The sequence below is a fragment of the Lissotriton vulgaris genome, chromosome 10 (assembly GCF_964263255.1).
Source record: "Lissotriton vulgaris chromosome 10, aLisVul1.2, whole genome shotgun sequence".
NCBI lineage: Eukaryota > Metazoa > Chordata > Amphibia > Caudata > Salamandridae > Lissotriton > Lissotriton vulgaris.
This window is the reverse complement of record NC_141698.1, coordinates 1,128,183,152-1,128,203,132: the sequence shown is the minus strand read 5'-3', so window position 1 is coordinate 1,128,203,132 and position 19,981 is coordinate 1,128,183,152. Positions and strand designations below refer to the sequence as shown.

The 19,981-nt window shown below is 49.2% G+C and overlaps 1 protein-coding gene across 1 annotated transcript in view; it reads left to right on the top strand.

Annotated features, from left to right (window-relative positions):
• The window catches only part of LOC147689438 (uncharacterized), a 164,541-nt gene that overhangs the window by 45,075 nt on the left and 99,485 nt on the right, over nt 1-19,981 (top strand). Inside the window, exon 3 of the mRNA XM_086942209.1 lies at nt 12,410-14,095. Coding sequence (XP_086798335.1) covers nt 12,410-14,095 — 1,686 coding nt within the window. The remainder of the gene's footprint in view (nt 1-12,409; nt 14,096-19,981) is intronic.

Below are 19,981 nucleotides of genomic sequence, written 5' to 3'. Positions count from 1 at the left end.
TTTATCAGGGCACGGGGACACATCTCCACCTCAAAATACATTGGTCCTGCAATGGTTGATGAAAAAGAGAAGGAAAGATGGTGCCAGAGACAAAAGAAAAAACACATTTAAAATAACTCTAAATCAGTCAACAGCTTCAAATTTTGAGAGCCTCATGCTCATTTCAACCCTTTAACATATGTAACATAGTTACCGAGTGATTGCCAGGTGGACTCCTACCAGCAACTCACCGGGAGTGGACCCAGAGGGTGACTACCCCCACATCTCAATGCAGCCACGAACACAGGCCTGCGAATAGATACAGGCAGAGTACCATAAGGAAAAGGAGAGAACATTCCCATTTACTCTCCCAGTTCTTTCTATGATTGCTGGACCTTGCAGTTCACACATGTGCGCCCAACACTGGCTTGAATGTACAAAGGATCCTTGACCGGCCCCTTACTGGTGCCCTCGAGAAAAAGTTGAGAACTCACTGCACCAATATCCACACTTCTTGGTCAAACAGTACTTAAAACCCACACTTAAAAACACACAAATAGAGCATTCTGATGTCCTTGGACATCATACTAACTCAACGCCGGGTGCGCACATTGTAATCTTCAACAGTACCAGCAGGGTCGGTCGCGTTTAAAATGCCGATCAGCCAAGCCCAACCCGGAAGGGGGGTAGAAGCCTCCCCCTTCGCAGCCAGAAGAACTCAAAAGAAGCTCTTGAGCCATGCTCGCGGGCCGGCAATAGACAGCAAAAGTGATCCAGCAGTTGACTTGATCCCCAACTCGGGGCCATCTTGGAAGGATTTTAATGCAATCTTAATTTGTCAAATCGCACCGAGCAAAAACGGGCTACATCTTCTAGTAGTGTTGGATGCAGCTAGACAGCATATTTAATTAAGACAGCATATTTAATTAGCAACCAATCCATGAACAAAGATATGAAAACTAACATATTGATCTATCTAATGGGCTAAAAAACCTGGCTAATGAAACAAGGTTAAGCCTGTATCAGATGGACAAACTATCCGCAGTCCACATTTTATGGCACATGGCATCCATAGGCCAGGGTCATTTTAAGCCTATTAATAGGGCCCTGTTAAAATCCTGGTAGCACCAAAGGTCAAACCATTATGAAAGGAGCCACATAATAAATTTCAAAGTGTACCACAGATTATCAACCCCATAACGGTCCATTCCTTATTAACAATAGGTGATAGTAAACACCGGCCAGTGTGTTCCTCCCAAGCTGTCAAACAACGGTAAACAAATCTCTGTTATGTACATACACGCCTCACAGCCAGAATAGAGTCACTGGTATTATTTAACCACCTTATGCCACTCAATGGAATCGTTCAAGCCCTCCTGGTCTGCCTTTTCTGAAAAAATCCAGTGAACCTCTTTGTAAGGAAGATCCTTTCGTGGATCCAGCCCATCCTGGGGAGGAGGGATAAATGACACTTCTGCCCAGGACGTGCTTTGTTTCTGAACCCACAGAGTGGCGTCTCTCTACCCAGGGGTCCAGAAACCTGTCTGGTGTTGGCAAACGGCAGGCAGCCATTCAGGAACCACACCAGTGCTGGTCTATTTTCAGGGGCCATCTCTAAGATGCCCTCTAAGTGCATTTTATATTAAATCCCACACTGGCATCGGTGTGGGTTTAATGTGCTGGGAAGTTTAATACCAAACTTCCCGGGATTCAGTAAAGCCATTATGGAGCTGTGGAGTTTGTGATGAGAAACCCCTAGACCATATACTCTTAATGGCTTTATTCCATTTCCAATGTCTAAGAATGGACGTAGACACTGTAGGGGTACAGGGCTCATGCAACTCCACCCTCACCTGCGGTCTAGTGCACCCTGCTAGAGGGGAGACTTACCTAGGCCACAGGCAGTGGGTGGTAGGCATATCTGCACCACAACAAGCAGCCTGCAATGGCAGTGCATTTGTTTTAAGGTGCAGGGTCTCTAAGGTGGCACAATAGCTGCTGCAGCCCTTGGTACCTTTTACGAGGGGCTTACCTGAGGCCAGAGATGTGCCAATTGTGGGTACAAATGTACAGTTTTGGGAAGGAACACATGCCCCAGGAACCTGATTGGCAGGGACCCAAGGCACATCAAGTCAAATTGCATCAAGTGTCAGGCAAAAAGCGGGGGGAAACCGTGCAAAAAAGGGGCACTTTCGTACACTTATGGTTTTAGTGTCATATGAGAAACCAAAAATATATAATCTGATTGCATGCTAGAGTGTAACTGTAACTCAAAGAGGGGGGTTCCTGGAAGAGCGCCCCCGTCTGTAGGGGGACCCCAATCTTAGCACCGAAGCCGTCCAGGAGGGTGCTGCTTTGCTGCTAGATTCATCCTTCATGTGTCACCCACATACTTGTGGACCAAAAACAACAATTAATGCACTCATTATGAGTGTCAGAATTTTTGGGGCACAATCTTCCAGTGTCTTGCCAGATTTTACCCTCTTAGGGCCCAGTGCACCCATCCTGTGTGTGTGGGGAGAGGCATGAGCACACATGAAGCTTCCTCGCTCTCACACACCGGAGCCCTGTGTCGCGCCCTTATCACCAGCACCTCATCGTCTGTTCGTTCTGTATCTATTCATTAATAAAGCCGCTCCTGACTTGTCACCCACATAAAGAGAGCCAGGGAGGTGACTCAGAACTGGTTAGACAGAAAAATGAGATATCGTCAGTTTTATCCTTGTAGTTTACTTGAGTGTCTCAGATTTCAGGGCCCGGTTTTAGATTTAATTTGTAAGATTAAGGAACAAAACAAACATTAGATGAAAAGGAAGATTCATGTCAAGATAAAGCGAGGTGAACTCGTTTGGAACTCAATAAAAAGATTTGAAACTCACAGGAAGTCACAGAAACTTCCCCAGTGCTGGCACCGCCGGCTGTGAGCTGAGGTTCAGCTGTGTGCAAATCTATCTCACAAATGTTCTCAAACGTTTAATTAAAATTGAAGTGCAAGGAAAGGTTGTGTTAAAAGAGGGAGAGAATACGTTCGATGCTGTGATGCCTTTATTATACTACGGGGCAGATTTACAAGTTCTGGCGCCTCTCTGCAAATCAGCATGGAAGCGCCAGAACACTTGCGACAAGCAAAGCCACCCGTGCGCCACCACTGATGCGCTGCATTTACAATGCGGTGCGCCGTGGCGCACTGATAGGCAGATGCGTCTCGCATCCTGTGGCGTAACGGCAGCGCATTGCTGGAGTCATGTCAAGCGTGACGCGGCTCCAGCGAGGCTCAGGAGCGACCTATGCCTAACATGCTGCATCACTCCTTACGCCTGCTTCAAGCAGGCGCAGGGTCTTGACGCAGCATGGCCGTAAAAATGACTCAGTGAAATCTTGTAGATTTCACTACGTCACTTGTACGTGGCGTTCCTTTCGACGAAATGCCCCCCTGCACCGGAACGCCCACATGAAACCTGACGCAGGTTTCATGTGGCGAAGGGCTTCACAATGTGATGCATATCCCTAGATGCGTCATGTTGTAAATAAGGCGCAACGTGGCTCATGTTTTACGCCGCTGATGCGTCACAAAAGTGACGCAACGGCGATGTAAATGTGTCACAAGGGGCTTGTAAATCCGCCCCCATGTGTCAAGAGTGCTTCTCCAGCCTGGTGCACTCTGCCATAGCGGGTAATATCTGCCAATGACAGGTCTTTTCAGCACTACTGACCGCTGTTTCTTGACGCAGGGATCAGTCGCTTCCCTTCCTCCTCTGAATCCTGAGCTGAAACAGGAGAGGGAGAAGAAAAAAGAGAAGCAGCCTGAAGAACACCTCAGTTTTTTTAAAGGAATACATTTGGATCTAGCAAAAAACCTGTACGGAAAAACAGGCAGATGAATAGCACGATTCAGAGAAACAAAGCTTCAACAGCGGACTATTGGTTCTGCTCCTCATGCACGTTCCCTTAACTTACAAAGTCCTGCGCATCGAAACCCAGGCACCAGCCGATACGTGATGCCTCTGTATCCCAGATCCTGAAACATGCAGCTGCAAGTGGGTGTGCGCCAGGCAATGTAGTCCAAGATACACTTGTTGTAACGAAAAGGTCTTTATTTCAAATCAGTATTTCTTATACATTCAGCAAAGCCAACGCGTTTCGTTGACCGATACATACAGATGGACCCAGTTGTTACTACCACGATCTTCTCTTCCGGGCTTGACTTAGCCCTGGGAATTCCCGTTTGCGTCCAGCGCAATACACTGAAGTATCTACTTTGGACGACCTTCTATGATTATCTTGACATTTCGCCTCAATTTACTTAAGCCCTGGTGAAGTTCTCCAAGAGACATCGAAACGCGTTGGCTGAGCTGAATGTTCTATTACTGTATACGAAATATTGATGTGAAATGAAGACCTGTTTGTTACAAGAAGCGTATCTTGGACTTCATTGCCTGGCGCACACCCACTTGCAGATGAATAGCACGTGATGGATGGAGAATGTAAGTGCAGATTGGCCCAACCACAAGGAAGACTGGAAGCTTCTAGAGCCAGCAAAGCAGGTAAGAGAGGCTGCGCTTGTATGATGAAGAGTCTTATGACTCGGAACAGGAAGTGAAAGCAAACAGGAATCACATGCCACCATATTGGATTGGGAAGGAGCATTCCTTCAAGGGCAATGCATGGATTGGTTCCCAAACTGAATTTAGAAATAGATTATCAAGAATTAAAGAATGGAGGAGGAGCTTCGCGGGCAACCAAGATGGCCACGTGAGCTGGGAGCTCCGAAGACCCTCCGATCCTCCGTACTAATCCTGTCACACATCCTCTCAGAGTTTCGTGAGATATTGAAGATGAACCGACGCTGACACGGATCCCGTTGTCCAATTCCAAATCCGACATTCCTAGGTGCAGTTACACCGTGTGGAAGTTTGCAGACTGCAGGGGACCGTAACATGAGCCAGGGCCTGTGATTGCGACAGTGCCAGACGGAGGTGACGAGGCACGGATCTGGCTGCTCCGGCTCCCAACGGAGCTAGCGTAGTGAGCGCATACTGGATGGAGTGCGGGTTTGATCGTCCCAAACGCAGGTGAACTGGTGAGGCCCGTTGTGTTGACTGGCGAGGTGGCCCAGAGATCAACAATGGCTGGCAAGGGTGGCGCTGACAAAGCACAGCCTCGGGTCAGTAGGAAGACTACGTATTCGCAGTCGAACAACATGGAGCGCTACGCTCAGCCGAGGGGCTCGCCTGGTGCCTCGACGAGACCCAAGGACCTGCATCGGGTGGTGTCGCCCGAGGTTCAAGAACCCACGCTCCGCAACATAATGGGCGCCATTGAAGGCATGAAGGCCGAGATGCACCAGCAGCACGAAGTGATGGCGCACAAGGTGGACACTCTGGCGATTGACGTCAACCTAATCAGAGCGGACCTGGGCAAAACGAACGAGCGAGTTAAGTCGCTCGACATTAAGACCTCTAGCCTAACCACGGAGGTCTCGGATTTGCAAACTGAGGTCCGCAACTTGAAGTCGACCAACGACCTTTTTGCGAGGAGGCTCGAGGATTATGAGGGTCGGGCTAGGCGGCAGAACGTCCGCATTATTGGTGTGCCGGAGGGGGCCGAAGACTCAGCAGTGGACCTCTTTGTTGAAGACCTGGTCCAGAACCATCTAGCCCCTAAGGGACTTAGTAAGTTCTTTTCCATGGAGCGGGCGCACAGGATGCCTGGGGGTCGGCCTAAGGAAGGTGCCCCCCCAAGGCCTATCATCGCCCGTGTGCTTAACTTTAGGAACCGTGACTCCATTTTACAGGCCTCGAGGAGTGGTGGGCCTCTGCAGTTCCAGAACGCTGCCATCAACTTCTTTCCGGACTTCACCCAGTCCGTGCAGAAACGGAGACAAAGTTTCATGGGAGTGAAACGAAGGCTGCGGACATGGGTATGAAGAACGCTATGTTGTTTCCTGCTAAACTGCGTATCGAACAAGGTGGCAGGACTTTGTTCTTTGAGTTGCCGGAGGTGGTCTCGGACTGGCTTGATACCTTGCCCCAGCAACGTGAAGACACCGAGGAACGATCGGAAGAAGCCACTGGCGGTCAAGACCGGCAGGAATGTCGATTTGCTATAGCATTCTTTTTGGACAACGGGTTTACCATCAGCTGTCTGGTTTGGTAATCCTGTACTCATAAGGGGGCTTCCCCTGTACTTTTCTATTTGGAGGATGGGGGGGGGATAGGATTACCTCCTTTCTCCTCGGGGGCTTTTCCTAGATTCGTTTTCTAGGGGCGACAGCCACACTGCGAGTTGGGTGGGCTATTTAGTCTGATGCAGGGGTGCACGGTGGGGGGTGGACGGGTTCCTTGTTTTTGTTCATGGGTTGACTTTTCTTATTCTCTGTTTCCCTTTTGGCAAGGCAATTGGCTGTGTGTTTCCGTTCACATAATGGCAGTGCTCGTCGAGGGCGGGATGGGTGGGGATTTCGATGATGGGGGGTAGGAAATTGAATGTTCTAAGCTGGAATGTCAACGGGCTGGGGAACCGTATTAAGAGGGGTATTGTACTGCAAATGTTCAAGAGGTGTGTGCCGTATGTTATACTGTTGCAAGAAACGCATTTGGTGGGGAACACATGCTACACACTTAATAGAAAGGGTTTCAAGAGGGTGGCACACTCGGGGTTCTCCTCGGGCTCCCGGGGGATGGGGATAATGGTGCGCTCGACCCTTTCCCTGGAGATTGACTCGAAGGTGGTCGATGAGCGAGGACGTTACGTTGCAGGCACGGGGAGGTGGGAGGGGCGTAACTTGGCTCTAGTTTCGATTTATGTCGCCCCTGGGTTACAGACGGACACCTTCAGAGATCTTGGGGGCGCCATTTTAGGTCTTCCCGAGGGGTTGCTTTTCTTGGGGGGCGACTTCAATGCAGTGGGTTCGGGGACGTTAGATCGGCACCCATCCAGAGACCTTCGAGGTGCGCAGACCTGGCTTCCTGACTTCCTTGACACCCTAGGACTTGTTGACTGCGCAGACTGCGGCATCCCACCCAGCGCCAATACTCGTTCCATTCAGGGGCTCACGGTAGCCTCTCCAGGATTGACTATGTTCTTACGCTAGCGGCCCACTCATCGGCGGTCTCGGAGGCCAGATTGATGGCGCGGGGCATCTCGGACCACTCTCCTGTCTGGGTGTCCTTTGATTTTGATTTTGGGTCGGCCGAAAGGGTGGCTCCGATAAACTCGTGGTACTTTCGTGATCCCAAGACTCGTGGACTCCTGGCCAAAGCCATGGAGCTCTATATCTCCGAAAACACGGGCTCGGTCGCCTCCACTGTCTCCTTATGGGAGGCATTCAAGACTGTCCTGAGGGGGGAGGTGTTCTCCCTTATTGCTGAAGTGCGGAGACGCAGGGACGTGGATGTGGTGACTATCGAGTCCGACATAGCGGCGATAGATACTCAGTTGGAGGCAGGCCCGACGCCGGATCTCCTTCACGCGCTCTCGCCTAAACAGTCAGAGTATCGCGCCACTGTTACGGAGGCGGCGAAGGCCATGGGTAAGGAGCAGCAGGGGCGGATCTATGAGGTCGGGGACAAAGCCGGTAAACTTATTGCCTGGCTACACAAGAAGGAGAGGGCTAGCCGCGTTGTCCCTGAAGTGTTGGGGGAAGGTGGCGTGGCTGTCACCGACCCCAGCGCCATTGCCCTTGCCTTCGCGGACTACTTCTCGTCCGTTTATACCTCAACCTCCGAGATGTCAAAAGAGGACTCTGATGCCTTATTGCGAGACATAGAGGTCCCGTGCCTATCGGATACTGAGAAGGAAGATTTGGATAGAGACATTGCGGTAGACGAGATCACTCAGGCGATACGCTCCCTGCGATCCGGCAAGGCTCCAGGCCCCAACGGTATCCCAGTGGAGCTGTACAAGATTAAGCCGGACCTCGTCGCTTCGTCATTGCGGGCTATGTTCCTTGAGGCATGGGAGTCTGGTGCCCTTCCCCCCGACCAGAGGCTGGCCACCATTGTGGTCATTCACAAGGAAGGAAAGCCCAGAGATTTGTGTCGGTCATACCGTCCTATCTCGCTACTGAATGCTGAGCCCAAGATCTTGGCTAAAGCGCTAGCCAACCGGCTGGTTGGAGCAATAGCCAATTTGGTGCACCCGGACCAGTCGGGTTTTATTCCACACCGTAACACCACTCTCAATCTGAGAAGACTTCACGGAGCGCTTGCGAGGGTCCGCACCCTCCGGGAGCCGGCCATCTTGGCGTCCCTTGACGCCACGATGGCCTTGAGCTCCCTTGAGTGGCCATACTTGTGGGCGGTGCTGGAGAAGTTCGGGTTTGTTCCGGGGTTTATTGGATGGGTTAAGCTCCTGTATGCCAACCCGCTTGCCAGGATGGCGGTTAACGGTCGCGCATCGGCTCCATTTGCCCTTAGTAGAGGCACCAGGCAGGGGTGCCCCCTGTCCCCTCTTTTGTTTGCACTGGCACTGGAACCTTTGGCGGCGTGGTTGAGAGGGCATCCGGACATAAGGGGAATCAAGTGGTCCCCGGGTTTTGAGGACAGAGTGTCTCGGTACGCAGACGACATTCTCCTGTACCTCACCTCGCCGTGTATGTCCCTTATTGTTGTGTGTGACGTCCTGGGTACCTTTGGTAGACACTCGGGACTCGTTATTAACTGGTCGAAGTCCCATTTATATGTCCTGAGGGGAGAGGTCCCGAGACTCCTGCGGGACTGTAACATACAGGTTGCGAGACAGGGGTTCAAATACCTGGGCATCTACATCTCTGCTGACCCCACGGTGCGCTACATGAACAACTTGCTCCCCCCTCTTGCACGCCTTCGGCGTGATGTGGAGGGATGGCGGAAGTTGCCGCTTTCCTTGCTCGGACGGGCGGCATTGTTTAAAATGATGTCCCTACCCCGGTTTCTGTACGTACTTCAGAATACCCAGGATTTGGTCCCGTCTGGATACTTCAGAGAGGTTGAAGGCCTCCAGCGGGCCCTGCTCTGGGATGGCAGGCCACGCATCGCTATTTCCAAACTGACTCTCCCGTGGTACGACGGAGGGATTGCGCTGCCTGACATCCGTAGGTATTATTGGGCGTCTCAATTGGTGGCCATTAATCACGGATTCTATGGGCCAGCCGTAAATCCGGGCTTTGCCATGGACCGATGGCTCCTGGGTGATGGGAAATACTACAGGGCTCTGTACTCTAGGTCTCTGGATGGGAGAATGACAGGTCCCACTAAAACGTCGGTTCACATTTGGAGAGCGGTGACGAAGGCACAGGGATGGAAGGGCAAACCTACAATGGAGACTCCACTCTACGATTCAGATCTGTTGGGCAACTTGTGGCACACAAAGGGGTTTGACTGATGGGACCTGATAGGCATCTCCAGGGTGGAAGACATGATGACCAGGGGTCAGATCAAGACATTTGAGGCACTTCAGAGAGAATTTCAGCTGGGGGAAAGGGAGTTCTTCAGGTACGCTCAGTTAAAACATGCCCTCCTGGCGGTTACACCGGAAGGTGAAAAGATCCCCGAATCTTCCCCACTGGAGGACAGGTTGTTGGACGGCTACATGCCCGACAGCGCTATCTCCCTGACCTATAAAAAACTCATTAATGTTCGTACGGACCTTCTGTTAGGGGTGAGAGATCAGTGGACCCGGGATGGGATTGAGCTGGACGACGAGGATTGGCAGTGCGCGGTCTCGTCCCCGAAGGAGGTGGCGATCCCGGCCAGACTGCGACTCGTGCAACTGAAAATCTTGCATAGAATTTACGTCACTGGCCCCCGACTGATTCACATGGGTCACTCGGAGGATGGTCTCTGTAGACGGGGGTGTGGTTCCTTAGCGACATTCATGCACATCATATGGGAATGTAGGGCGGTGGCTGCATATTGGAGGCGTATACACACAGTGATGAGTGAAGTGACGGGAGTTGACTTGCCTGCGGAAGCCCGGCGCTGTCTATTGAATGTATGGGTCCCTACAGACTACACCAGTTCACAAACTCAATGGGTCACCCTGGGCAACATGGTGGCTAAAAGGAACATTGCACAGAAATGGGGAGCGGCTCTGCCCCCTACGGTAGAGATGTGGAAGGCTAACATGGACTGGTGCATGTTCCAGGAAAAAACTGTATATGTTGCCAGGGGTAGGCCCAAAAAGTGGAATAAGATTTGGGGGCCCTGGAATGAGTATAGAGGTGACATTTGCCTCCCGCCGGACGCAGCGCCCTTGGAGGAGCGACTGTCCCCTTAGCCCCTGATTCCAGCTGCTTAGCTATACACAATGTCCTGAATCCTCCCTCCCCTCGAAACCCAAGCATGTGACCTGTTCCTGTATCCTATTTTCTATATAGGCCCATCCTGCCCTGAAGTAGGGCGATGCCGTACTCATTTCTTTTGCCTTGCCATTCGCACCGTTATAGGTGCTTTTCCGTTGTTATACTGTTTCCTTTCTTTATTTCATAATATAAAATAAACCTCAAGTGATTCTGTATTGTTTTCTGTGTGCACCACTTTACACTGCAGAGAGTCTTGCTGCCAAGCCTTCGGGATGTATGGCTGAATAGCTGTGTACTATTGTGTTGTAAATAAAGGTTTTCCCCCAAAAAATTTTTTTGAAATAAATTAAAGAATGAGGAATGGGTTAATAACTCAAATCAAAAAATAGAACCTTTCTGAAAACAGCATTTCCAAATACCACTGCTCGCTCTAATGTATCAAGAATATGAATGCGTAACCAGGAAACGCAGACACTTGGCCTTATTTCTGAAGCCCAGCCATGAGGCAGGCGTAGGGATTTGACACAGTGGCGTCCTAGAAGTGGCGCAGTGAAATTTGAGAGATTTCACTGCACCAATTCTACGAAGCTTTCTTGCTGGGGAACGCCCATGCTGCATACATTATACCTGACACAGGTATAACGTGGCGCAGGGCTTTACAAAGTGACGCGTCTGCCTAGATGCGTCACTTTGTAAATATGCAGCAATGTGATGCATTGTTCACGCCGCCTCTGTGTCACAAAAAGTGACGCAATGGCAGCGCACAATTCTCACAAGGGGCTCATAAAAAGGCCCACAGTTTTTACTGATTAAAAAGTGCACAAACGATAACTTGTGAAAATAGGGTTTTAGGAAATCAGTATGTCTTGTTTCATTGCAATTCTATTAAAATCTTTGTTAACATCGCATGCCAGAATTACAAACAATTGGGATTAATTTGTGCTTTCTAAACTGCTGATGCTGTGTGAAACAGATTGAGCCCGATTCACAGAACTAAATTAAGACAAAATCCTAAACTTACTACCATTTTGGTATTCACAGAAGGCACTTATTCATTTTGGTATTCACAGAAGGCACTTACTTATTTTGGTATTCACAGAAGGCACTTACTCATTTTGGTATTCACAGAAGGCACTTACTTATTTTGGTATTCACAGAAGGCACTTACTCATTTTGGTATTCACAGAAGGCACTTACTCATTTTGGTATTCACAGAAGGCACTTACTTATTTTGGTATTCACAGAAGGCACTTACTCATTTTGGTATTCACAGAAGGCACTTACTTATTTTGGTATTCACAGAAGGCACTTACTCATTTTGGTATTCACAGAAGGCACTTACTCATCAATGAGTAAGTGCCTTCTGTGAATAATAAAATGGTAGTAAGTTTAAGACTTTGTATTAAGTTACTTCTGCGAATTGGGCACATTATTTGCAGATATTTAACAGCTGCGGGAACCCGCCAAGATTGCAACACAGTTCTCTTTGCAAAATCCTCTTGCTTGGCAGTTAGAAAAGATAAAAAACAATCTCCATTTTAAAAGAATAAACATCCATTTGCCAGAAGTTATAGCCCGACATTTTACCTTTGGCTTTGCAGCACAGCAATAGTCGCCAGATATAAATGAAAGGCATCTTTATTGCTCATTCAGCTTCTGGAGTCCAGCATGGATATTTTGGGGGGTACTGCAGCACCCCCACTTGCAGCACCTATAGACCAGGCAGTTGGACCCATTTATAGCAGAAGCCATTTTGAAGTTACACAAGTTAGAAGCTGCTGGGAGGGTTGGCGATAGCAAAGGAGTTATTCATATTAGCAGGAGAGTCTGCAGGCAGCAGCCATCTTGGATGGTGATGGTGTTGACGATCCGGAGTTAAAGGGATTTTGTGTACTCTTGACTCCCAGAAAATGAGGCATTGCTCAAGCTGAACTGGAGGGTCGGGCGAGTAGAAACAAATGAACCGCAATTACAAATACAGAAGGCGGTTCAATCGGAAGCGCCAGTGGCCAAACACACCAGGACTGCGCCAGGTTTCATGTGACTTCATTTGAATTGATAGACGAATATAATCGTTTCTGTAGTGATCTTATGGGCCTGATAATAAACTTTCCTTAATAAATCTTTCTGTTTTTTCTTTTACCACAGGATACAGGAAAAGCCTACATAACACCCCAGTGGTTGTGTCCTTCAGCCTCTCAGTCTCCGCGCTGTGGTGGGGTGTCGGACTGATCCAAGTCTTAGTTGGCCAGGGGGTCCTGAAAGGAGCTGACGATCTACGCAATGCCATGGTGCCTGGGTTCGCCGCCTTCACTGCGGGCTTTTTTGTCATTGGAGTCGTCGGAGTGCTTTATGATGAGGTTCCTATCGCTTTGATGGCGTTTGCCATTTCCTATGCCAGCATGCATGGGATTGCCATGTACTGTGACAGCACGTTCGGCTCCTCCGCCGTTGCTTGTAACTACCTAATTGTCACCATTGTCAGCCTGTACCTGGTGGGAGCAAGGTCCCTTAGTTTCTTCAGCCGGAAGAAAATCGCCCTCCCTGGTGCGGAATTGCCAAACGCTAAAGCCAAGATGGCTTCCCTCCTCATAGACTCCAGCAGAAATGACGTGGTGGTGATCGGACTGATCGTGAGCTGCGCCTCGGCTAGCGTCTTTGGCTGCAAGATCCTTGGGCTAACCACCGGTTTCTGTGTGGGGCAGGTGCCCTGGCTCTGGATGGCTGGATTCTTTCAGGTTGGGGTTTGCATCTTGTCATACCGCTCCTTCGACTCCCTGACTGCTACCCTGTTCGGTTTCACCTCCATCCTGAAGTTTGCAGAGGGTTATTCTCTCCTGTGCCAAGTCTGGCAGCCAGCTGAGCCCCTGTTCCCTCTCCCATTCTTTGCGGTTTTTGCTCTCCTGTTTTTGGTCCTAGCGTTTTTCATGGCAGCGAAGAGCCTGGTGGAAGGCCTTTACGTACTGTTGTTTGTGGCCTATTGCGTCTCGGTGGCCTGTCATCCCAGTGGTTTCTTCCACAGTGGCTTTCAAGGGGTGAACGTGGCTCTTTATGTGGCCTCGGCTCTTATGGCATTGGCTAAACTTTACAACATGAAAGCGACCACCAAGATCCCAATGGAGAAGTGGGCCATTAAGAACCTGTTGATACGCACCAGATTTTTCAAGCTGCAACAAGAAAAAGAGGAGCATGTTCCCACGCATGGCTTCTCCAAATTCACCAGTGGGGAGGTGCTGGGCCACGCATGCAGCGTTCTGACGTCCTTTGCCATCACACCGGTTGTGGACCCAACAGACTCTTATGCCCATATGATCCTCCCATGCATTCTTGTCACAGCGGGGTTCCTAAAGCTTGTATGTGGCTCTGTGTCCTTCTCACGTGGCAAGACCCTGGAGAGCATCACCTTCATACTCTATGGCGTGGTGTGGATCATCTGGGGTACCTCCAGGTATGGTGGCCTGTACGGCTCAACCAGGGGTTTCCACTTGGCAGTGGGCGTCATCTGCTTCATGGTCCTGAATGGCATCATTGTCATCTGTACCCTCTTCCTGAGCAAGGCCTGGTTCATTTACTGCCTTACCTTTGAACTCATCCTCATAAGCTTCATGTTGGATGCCCTTGGAGTCCTGCCAGCTGGCTATGACATCGCTGCCTCCATCATCTTTGGCATGGTCAGCTTTTACTGCTTTCTCTCTGGACTGGTCAACAGTACTTTTGAAGAGCCTCAGCTGCCCATGGGTCGCCCCATCATAAAGCTTCAGGGTTATCATGGAGGGTCCTCAAAGTGCACCCATCTTCCTGCAAGGAGGGCCACATCCGTCAAGCAGGTCGCAGGTAAGACTCTTACGGGAACATTCTATTTTTGCATTATGTTTCCATTGATGATTCCAGCCGCACTAAATCAGGGTATCTTGAAACAAATCCTTAGGCTGCAACAGATATGTGGGGAAAAAACAACATTGGGCAATTTCTTGTATTTTCAATCCATAAGATATATTTAAAAAAAATGCAAAATGTGTTGTATTTACAAGTGGTATTTCAAGCGCAGCACCTTTCTAACAAATCAGATAACAAATTAAGCAAATCCCTTTGTTAAATGTCAAAATACAACTCTATCCAACGGCAAACTTAAAGTGTCTTTTCATGTTCAGGGCACACGGTACCCTTAGATACACCATGTAAGAGATGGTGCATGTGGTCTTTCTCTCGCGCTCTTTCTCTTTGATATCTTTACAGGTCACGAGTGACTGCCAGGTGCATCATTTGAGGTGAGCAGGAGGTAGACATCGCTGCCGCTGGGCTCTTGATCCCACCCCTGAGGACAGTTCTGAATCCCTGTGATCTGTGAGGTTTTATATTGTGAGAGTACAGATGCCTTCATGAATAAAGCTGCTTCTCATCAATAACTGATGATCAACAAGCTGCTGCATCAAGATTTCAAAAAGATCGCTTAAATGAAATATATGATGGCCCACCGAGAGGACTAAAGTTCATGTGATGTAACTTCCTTTGATCTCTTCAAGTTCATTTGCGACGTCACTTCTTCATCCTTTGACTGTGCTTAGATAACACCGCGGGTGAATGGATCGACAAGCGTCACTACAGCGCTCTTCCAATAATCAATAAGCTTGCTCTACAGCCAATCGCTGAAGTTCTTCAATGAGAAGATGTCTCTGGTGGTATCAATGCAGCCCTTTGAAAATGATAGGGCAATATGATTATTAATTATGAAAGTTCTTCTGCTCCTACCTAAATTTTAACAGGTGAAGATAACAACTTTCACAGATGGGTTGTTACAGGTTTTCCAGGAGGAAAGAACCAAGGGCAACTTTGCCCAAGTGCAAGAGGCGCTTATAGTCATGCTGCCCAAGCCAGACAGGGATCTTATGCAACTTGGCTCTTATAGGCTGTTGTCAATGATCAATGTGAATGTCAATGTCAAAGTTCTGTCAAAAGTAATGACCACCAGGCTGCAGGGTTGGTTAATGCCTTGGTCCATGAAGACGAGTGTGGCTTGATCCCGGAGGGAAGCATTCTCATGAATATCCGTCGGGTCACACATAAAATGCATGCCTCTCGTAGCATAGACTTAGAGGGGGTGCTGGTTGCCCTGGATATTGAAAAGGCATTTGATACGGTGGATTGGGGGTATCTATGGGAGGTATTGTAGCGCATGGGATTCAGCCCAGGTTTTCTCAGCTGGGTTTCCATACAATGTGCGGGTCCTACAGCTAGGGTCAGGTCAGACGGTTATATATCAGATAGGTGGGCTGTCGAAAGGGGTTGAAGGCAGCGCTGCCCACTCTCCCCACTCCTATTAGCTCTAGCAATGAAGCCCTTGTCGCTCCATCTTCAGGCCTTGATGGGGCGATGGAGTGTTTGTGTTGGGGACATGGAACATGTTGTCTTAGTGTATGGGGATGACCCTCTTGTATATCTGTAACAACAACAGACCCCAGTGCCGACGTTATTGGCGGAACTGCACTGATTTTGCAGAGCCTCTGGTCTCCAGGTGAACCAAAAGAATTCTCTGCTATTCCCACTTGCAGGGCGGAGCATACAAGGCTCAGAGCACCTACAGAACATGGGAATTAGGATAAAATAGAAGAAATTCTGATACCTGTGGATGCAGGTGGCGCACACGGCAGCTAAACAATACAGTTGGGTAAAGTGTTGATGGGCAGGACTGCTTTAGTTGGGTTTTGGAATCAACTGACATTTTTGGAGGCGAAGAAAAACCAAAGGTGGTGATGGACTGAGCGTTGACAATACAAACATTCACCCCCAGTCAACTGATCTGGGTTTAATCCATCACCGTTCTTTAGCTCACTCCGCCACCCCAGTTCAGACATGGCGATATGCAAATCAGTCTGACCCTGTGCCTCATGGGAACAGTCCAGCCCGAACTGCCAAGCTATGTCTTCCCTGGACCGGAATCAAGCTTCCCAGGACCGGTTTCTGGCATTCCAGCCGTCTTCAGCCAGGCTTGCTTGACTCCGTCTGAAGATGGCTGAAATGCCAGAAACCGGTCCTCGGAAGCTTGTTTCCGGTCCAGGGAAGGCATGGCTTGGCAGTTCGGGCTGGACCCATGAGGCACGGGGTCAGACTGATTTGCATGTGGCCATGTCTGAACTGGGGTGGCAGAGTGGGATAAAGAATGGTGATGGATTAAACCCAGATCTGTTGACTGGGTGTGAGTGTTTGATTGGTTCAGATGCTCTGTCCATCACCACCCCCTTTTGTACCACTTTTGAAGGCGGGCAGGATCTCAGAAGCAAAATAGTATCCCTTCCTCGCTGCTTGTATGTCCTCAACTCACAATGCCTGCTCCACAGACACACGCTTAAAGAAACAAACAGTATTTTGATCTTCTTAAAATGGTCAGGTTAGCAAAGTAGGTTGGGGATTTTAGAGCTGGATGTAGCTGATGGAGGTCTCGGCCTTCCTGATCTGGAGATGTACTAATTGGATGAGTTTTCTCAGCATGCTGATGGTGTGCGGATGGAGGTAACTGGGACAACGTTTGCTTGCAAGGGTCCCTGGAGTGGAGGATCTGCCCGTGAGATTGATGTTTTGCTCCTATATAGGACACCAGGTATCCAGGCCATGGGATACACAGTGAAGATGGTAATGCACAAATGGTTCTTCTCTAGGGAGCTTCCAATATGGCGGCTGCTGCGGTTTTTAAAAATCATAAAAGTTATTTCAAGGAGTGAACGGAGAGTGGGGGTTTGTGAGAGATTGGAGGATCTCTCTCCAGGTGATAGCTGTATCACCTTTGAAGAGGCACGAGAGACTTGGCTGGGGATGGGGGAATTCCTGCAGTTTGCTAAACTGGCCAAAACAACAGGCGATATTGAGCCATGTTTCACCACTGCGCTTAACAATATGTAAGATATACCTGAGCCACCCGGATAGATGTCCCAGGTGTACGCAGAAAGGTGTGGGGTTTATATACACGATTTAGAATTGTGTTGCGGTAACCCAATATTGAATGGACACAGTCCAACCTCTAAGGTGGGTAACGGGTATCGGACTAGATATCACCATACAGCATTGTTTGTGGGGGTAATCCCATGTCGTAAAAGCGGGAAGGTGTGAAGGTTTGCACAGCTGGGGCTATTGTTGGCTGAGAGGCGGATTGCTATTCGATGAATGCCTGCCTCTTGTCCTACCTTACCAGGATGGACAGGAGCTATGTTTGAGTGGGCATTGGCTGAGGAGAGACGCAAGAGGGAAATGAGCAGGCAAAGGACAACTTTTTAGACTGGGCGGTGATACTGCAGAGTCTGGTGACCACGGAAGAGGCTAACTCCCCCATACTGGCCCCAAGTGGGCTGGACTCACCTGACAGACAAGACACGCAGGCCGTGGGAGATGTAGACGTAGATGTGACGGCAGAAAAGAGGGTTGGCTCCCAACAGAGAATTGACCCATCATGGATGGCAACGGTCGCAGGCTTGTGTGGGGAATGTCTCCGAAATGTATTAGGATGATGGTAAGGGAGGTGGGCGCCATTTTGTAAGACACGCCGGGACAGCCAGCGGTAGGGGTCTGGCTAATTTTACCTTTAAAAAAGGCTGTGAGGAGAGATCTGAAATGTGTGTTGCATGCCGTCGCTGCTCGCTAAGGAGTATTTGCTGAAAATGTTGTGTCGCTGTTGTTGACTGCTCGTTATCTATGCCAAATTATAAAAAAGAGAGTTCTCCTGCGAGCCATATGGTAACATTTGTCTGCCGCAAACTTTAGTGTGTGTATCTGCTAGAAGTAATAGCAGGTTTCAGATCTGTGAAGATTCACTCCTGGGAGGGAAACTAGAATAGCATAAATCCCTCAGCTCTGGCAGTGACTGCTTTCAGTGGATAAGCAGGTGATCACAAAAGACTCCACATACCTGACCTGGTTTCAGTCACGCAGCTATGCCGTTTTCAATGTGTACATGAGTGGCAGCTCTATGTTTTCAGTGTGTCAATGAGTGACACTTACACCGCTCACATGTGACAAGCTACACCTGCTGAAAAGGCCCAGCCAGTCTGAGACAGGTCCTGGGTTGCTTGTGTTCCAGTTCAGAGAGGACTTGGCTTGGTCGTTCGCTTGTCTTTTTTCTATTGGAGCAGGACCCAGGCTGATTTGCATATGACAAGGTCTAATCTGATGGGGCATGGTGGGCAAAAGAGCGCTGGGTTGGAATGCTACCCCGGGTGACTGCCAGTGGTTAGACTTATTGCAAGCAAGATTCCATCCCTTTTTGTGTGTTTGACGTTCGCCCACACGAACCTGGGACACGTGAGAGGTCTGTATCAAGAACAAAAACCCGAGGGACAGATCGAAGGTGGTACCTGGAGACGGGGGGTTAGGAGGAGGAGGAAGAGGCTGGTGGGAAATATGCTTTCAGAGGATCATCTTTCTCAGTCATAACTTTTAAAACATAGATGACGTGAAGGGCAGCACTGAACAGTAGTGGCTACAAACGTGTACCAGTAGGGTAGCGTAATTACCCGCTACAAATTGCCCAATAGGAGAGACCAAACCGATGGATTCTTAATCGCCTCAGTGGTGCCCCGGGTCGGATACAGGATAATCCGCCTCCCAAAAAATGGATAATGGTCCAAATAGTGATGCAATGTTATTTGATATTTTTAGAGCGCTCATATTTCAGGGGTTTCTTGGCGCAACACTGAAAGAGAGATGCCCCGATAGATATCCAGGATCCAGCTAGGCGAGGCCTGGATAAGCCTTGGAGGCAAAGCAAGTCTTGAGGTCTTTCCTAAATGCCGCCAATCGATCAATATGTCTCAATCTATCAGGTGACGTACTTCACTCCCTTGCAGGTGAATGGAGAATCTGCGACATCCCATGCTCGTCGTATTCAATCCAGGGCCAGTCAATGAGGTAGCAGAGGCAGGTCTCAAAGCAGTAAAGGATCTATGAAGAAGAATCCTTTCTGAATAAACCTAGGAGCTTGTAAATAAGCCCCGTAGAACCCTAAACCTGGGAGTCTCACGGGTCTGTGGCCGGGGAAGAGGTAATAGAAGACAGTGAGGAGGGCAGTATTTATCACCACCCAGAATCAGTCCCGCCCATTGCTTCGGAAGGACCTGGGGGCATATTTATCAAGAACGGCGTTAAAATTATCGCCCCTTTACGGCAGGAAACTGCCGCTAAAGCGGCGATAATGGGCTTCATAATATGCCATAGAGAATTCCCATAGCAGCCCAGGTTCACACCAGAACATGGGCTTCTATGGGAATTCTCAAGGGCGTATTATCAAGCCCATTATCGCCGTTTTAGCGGCAGTTTCCTGCCGCTAATGCAGCGATAATTATAACGCCGTTCTTGATAATATGCCCCCTGGAGAAGTCTTAATAAATATGCAGGAAGTCCACAGAAGCTAGAATTCGCACAGTGAAACTGTGAATATGGCCCATATTTTACCAGCTTTATTAAAGGGGCCATACTTTGAATGATGTCACAAAAGATTTCAAACCCCGTCTGACATCATCAAATAAGTGTATGAACTCCTATTGTTGTTGATTGATAGTGATGCAGGATTGGGCCATGAGAACTGTACATCACCAGGCGGGGCCAGAATCATCAAGCGGGAGCAGACTCACCAGGCGGGGCCAGAATAATCAAGCAGGGCCTGAATCACCACCAAGGTCAGTATCACCAGGCGGGGCTGGATCAACCAGGCAGGGCCAGAATCACCAGGCGGGGCTG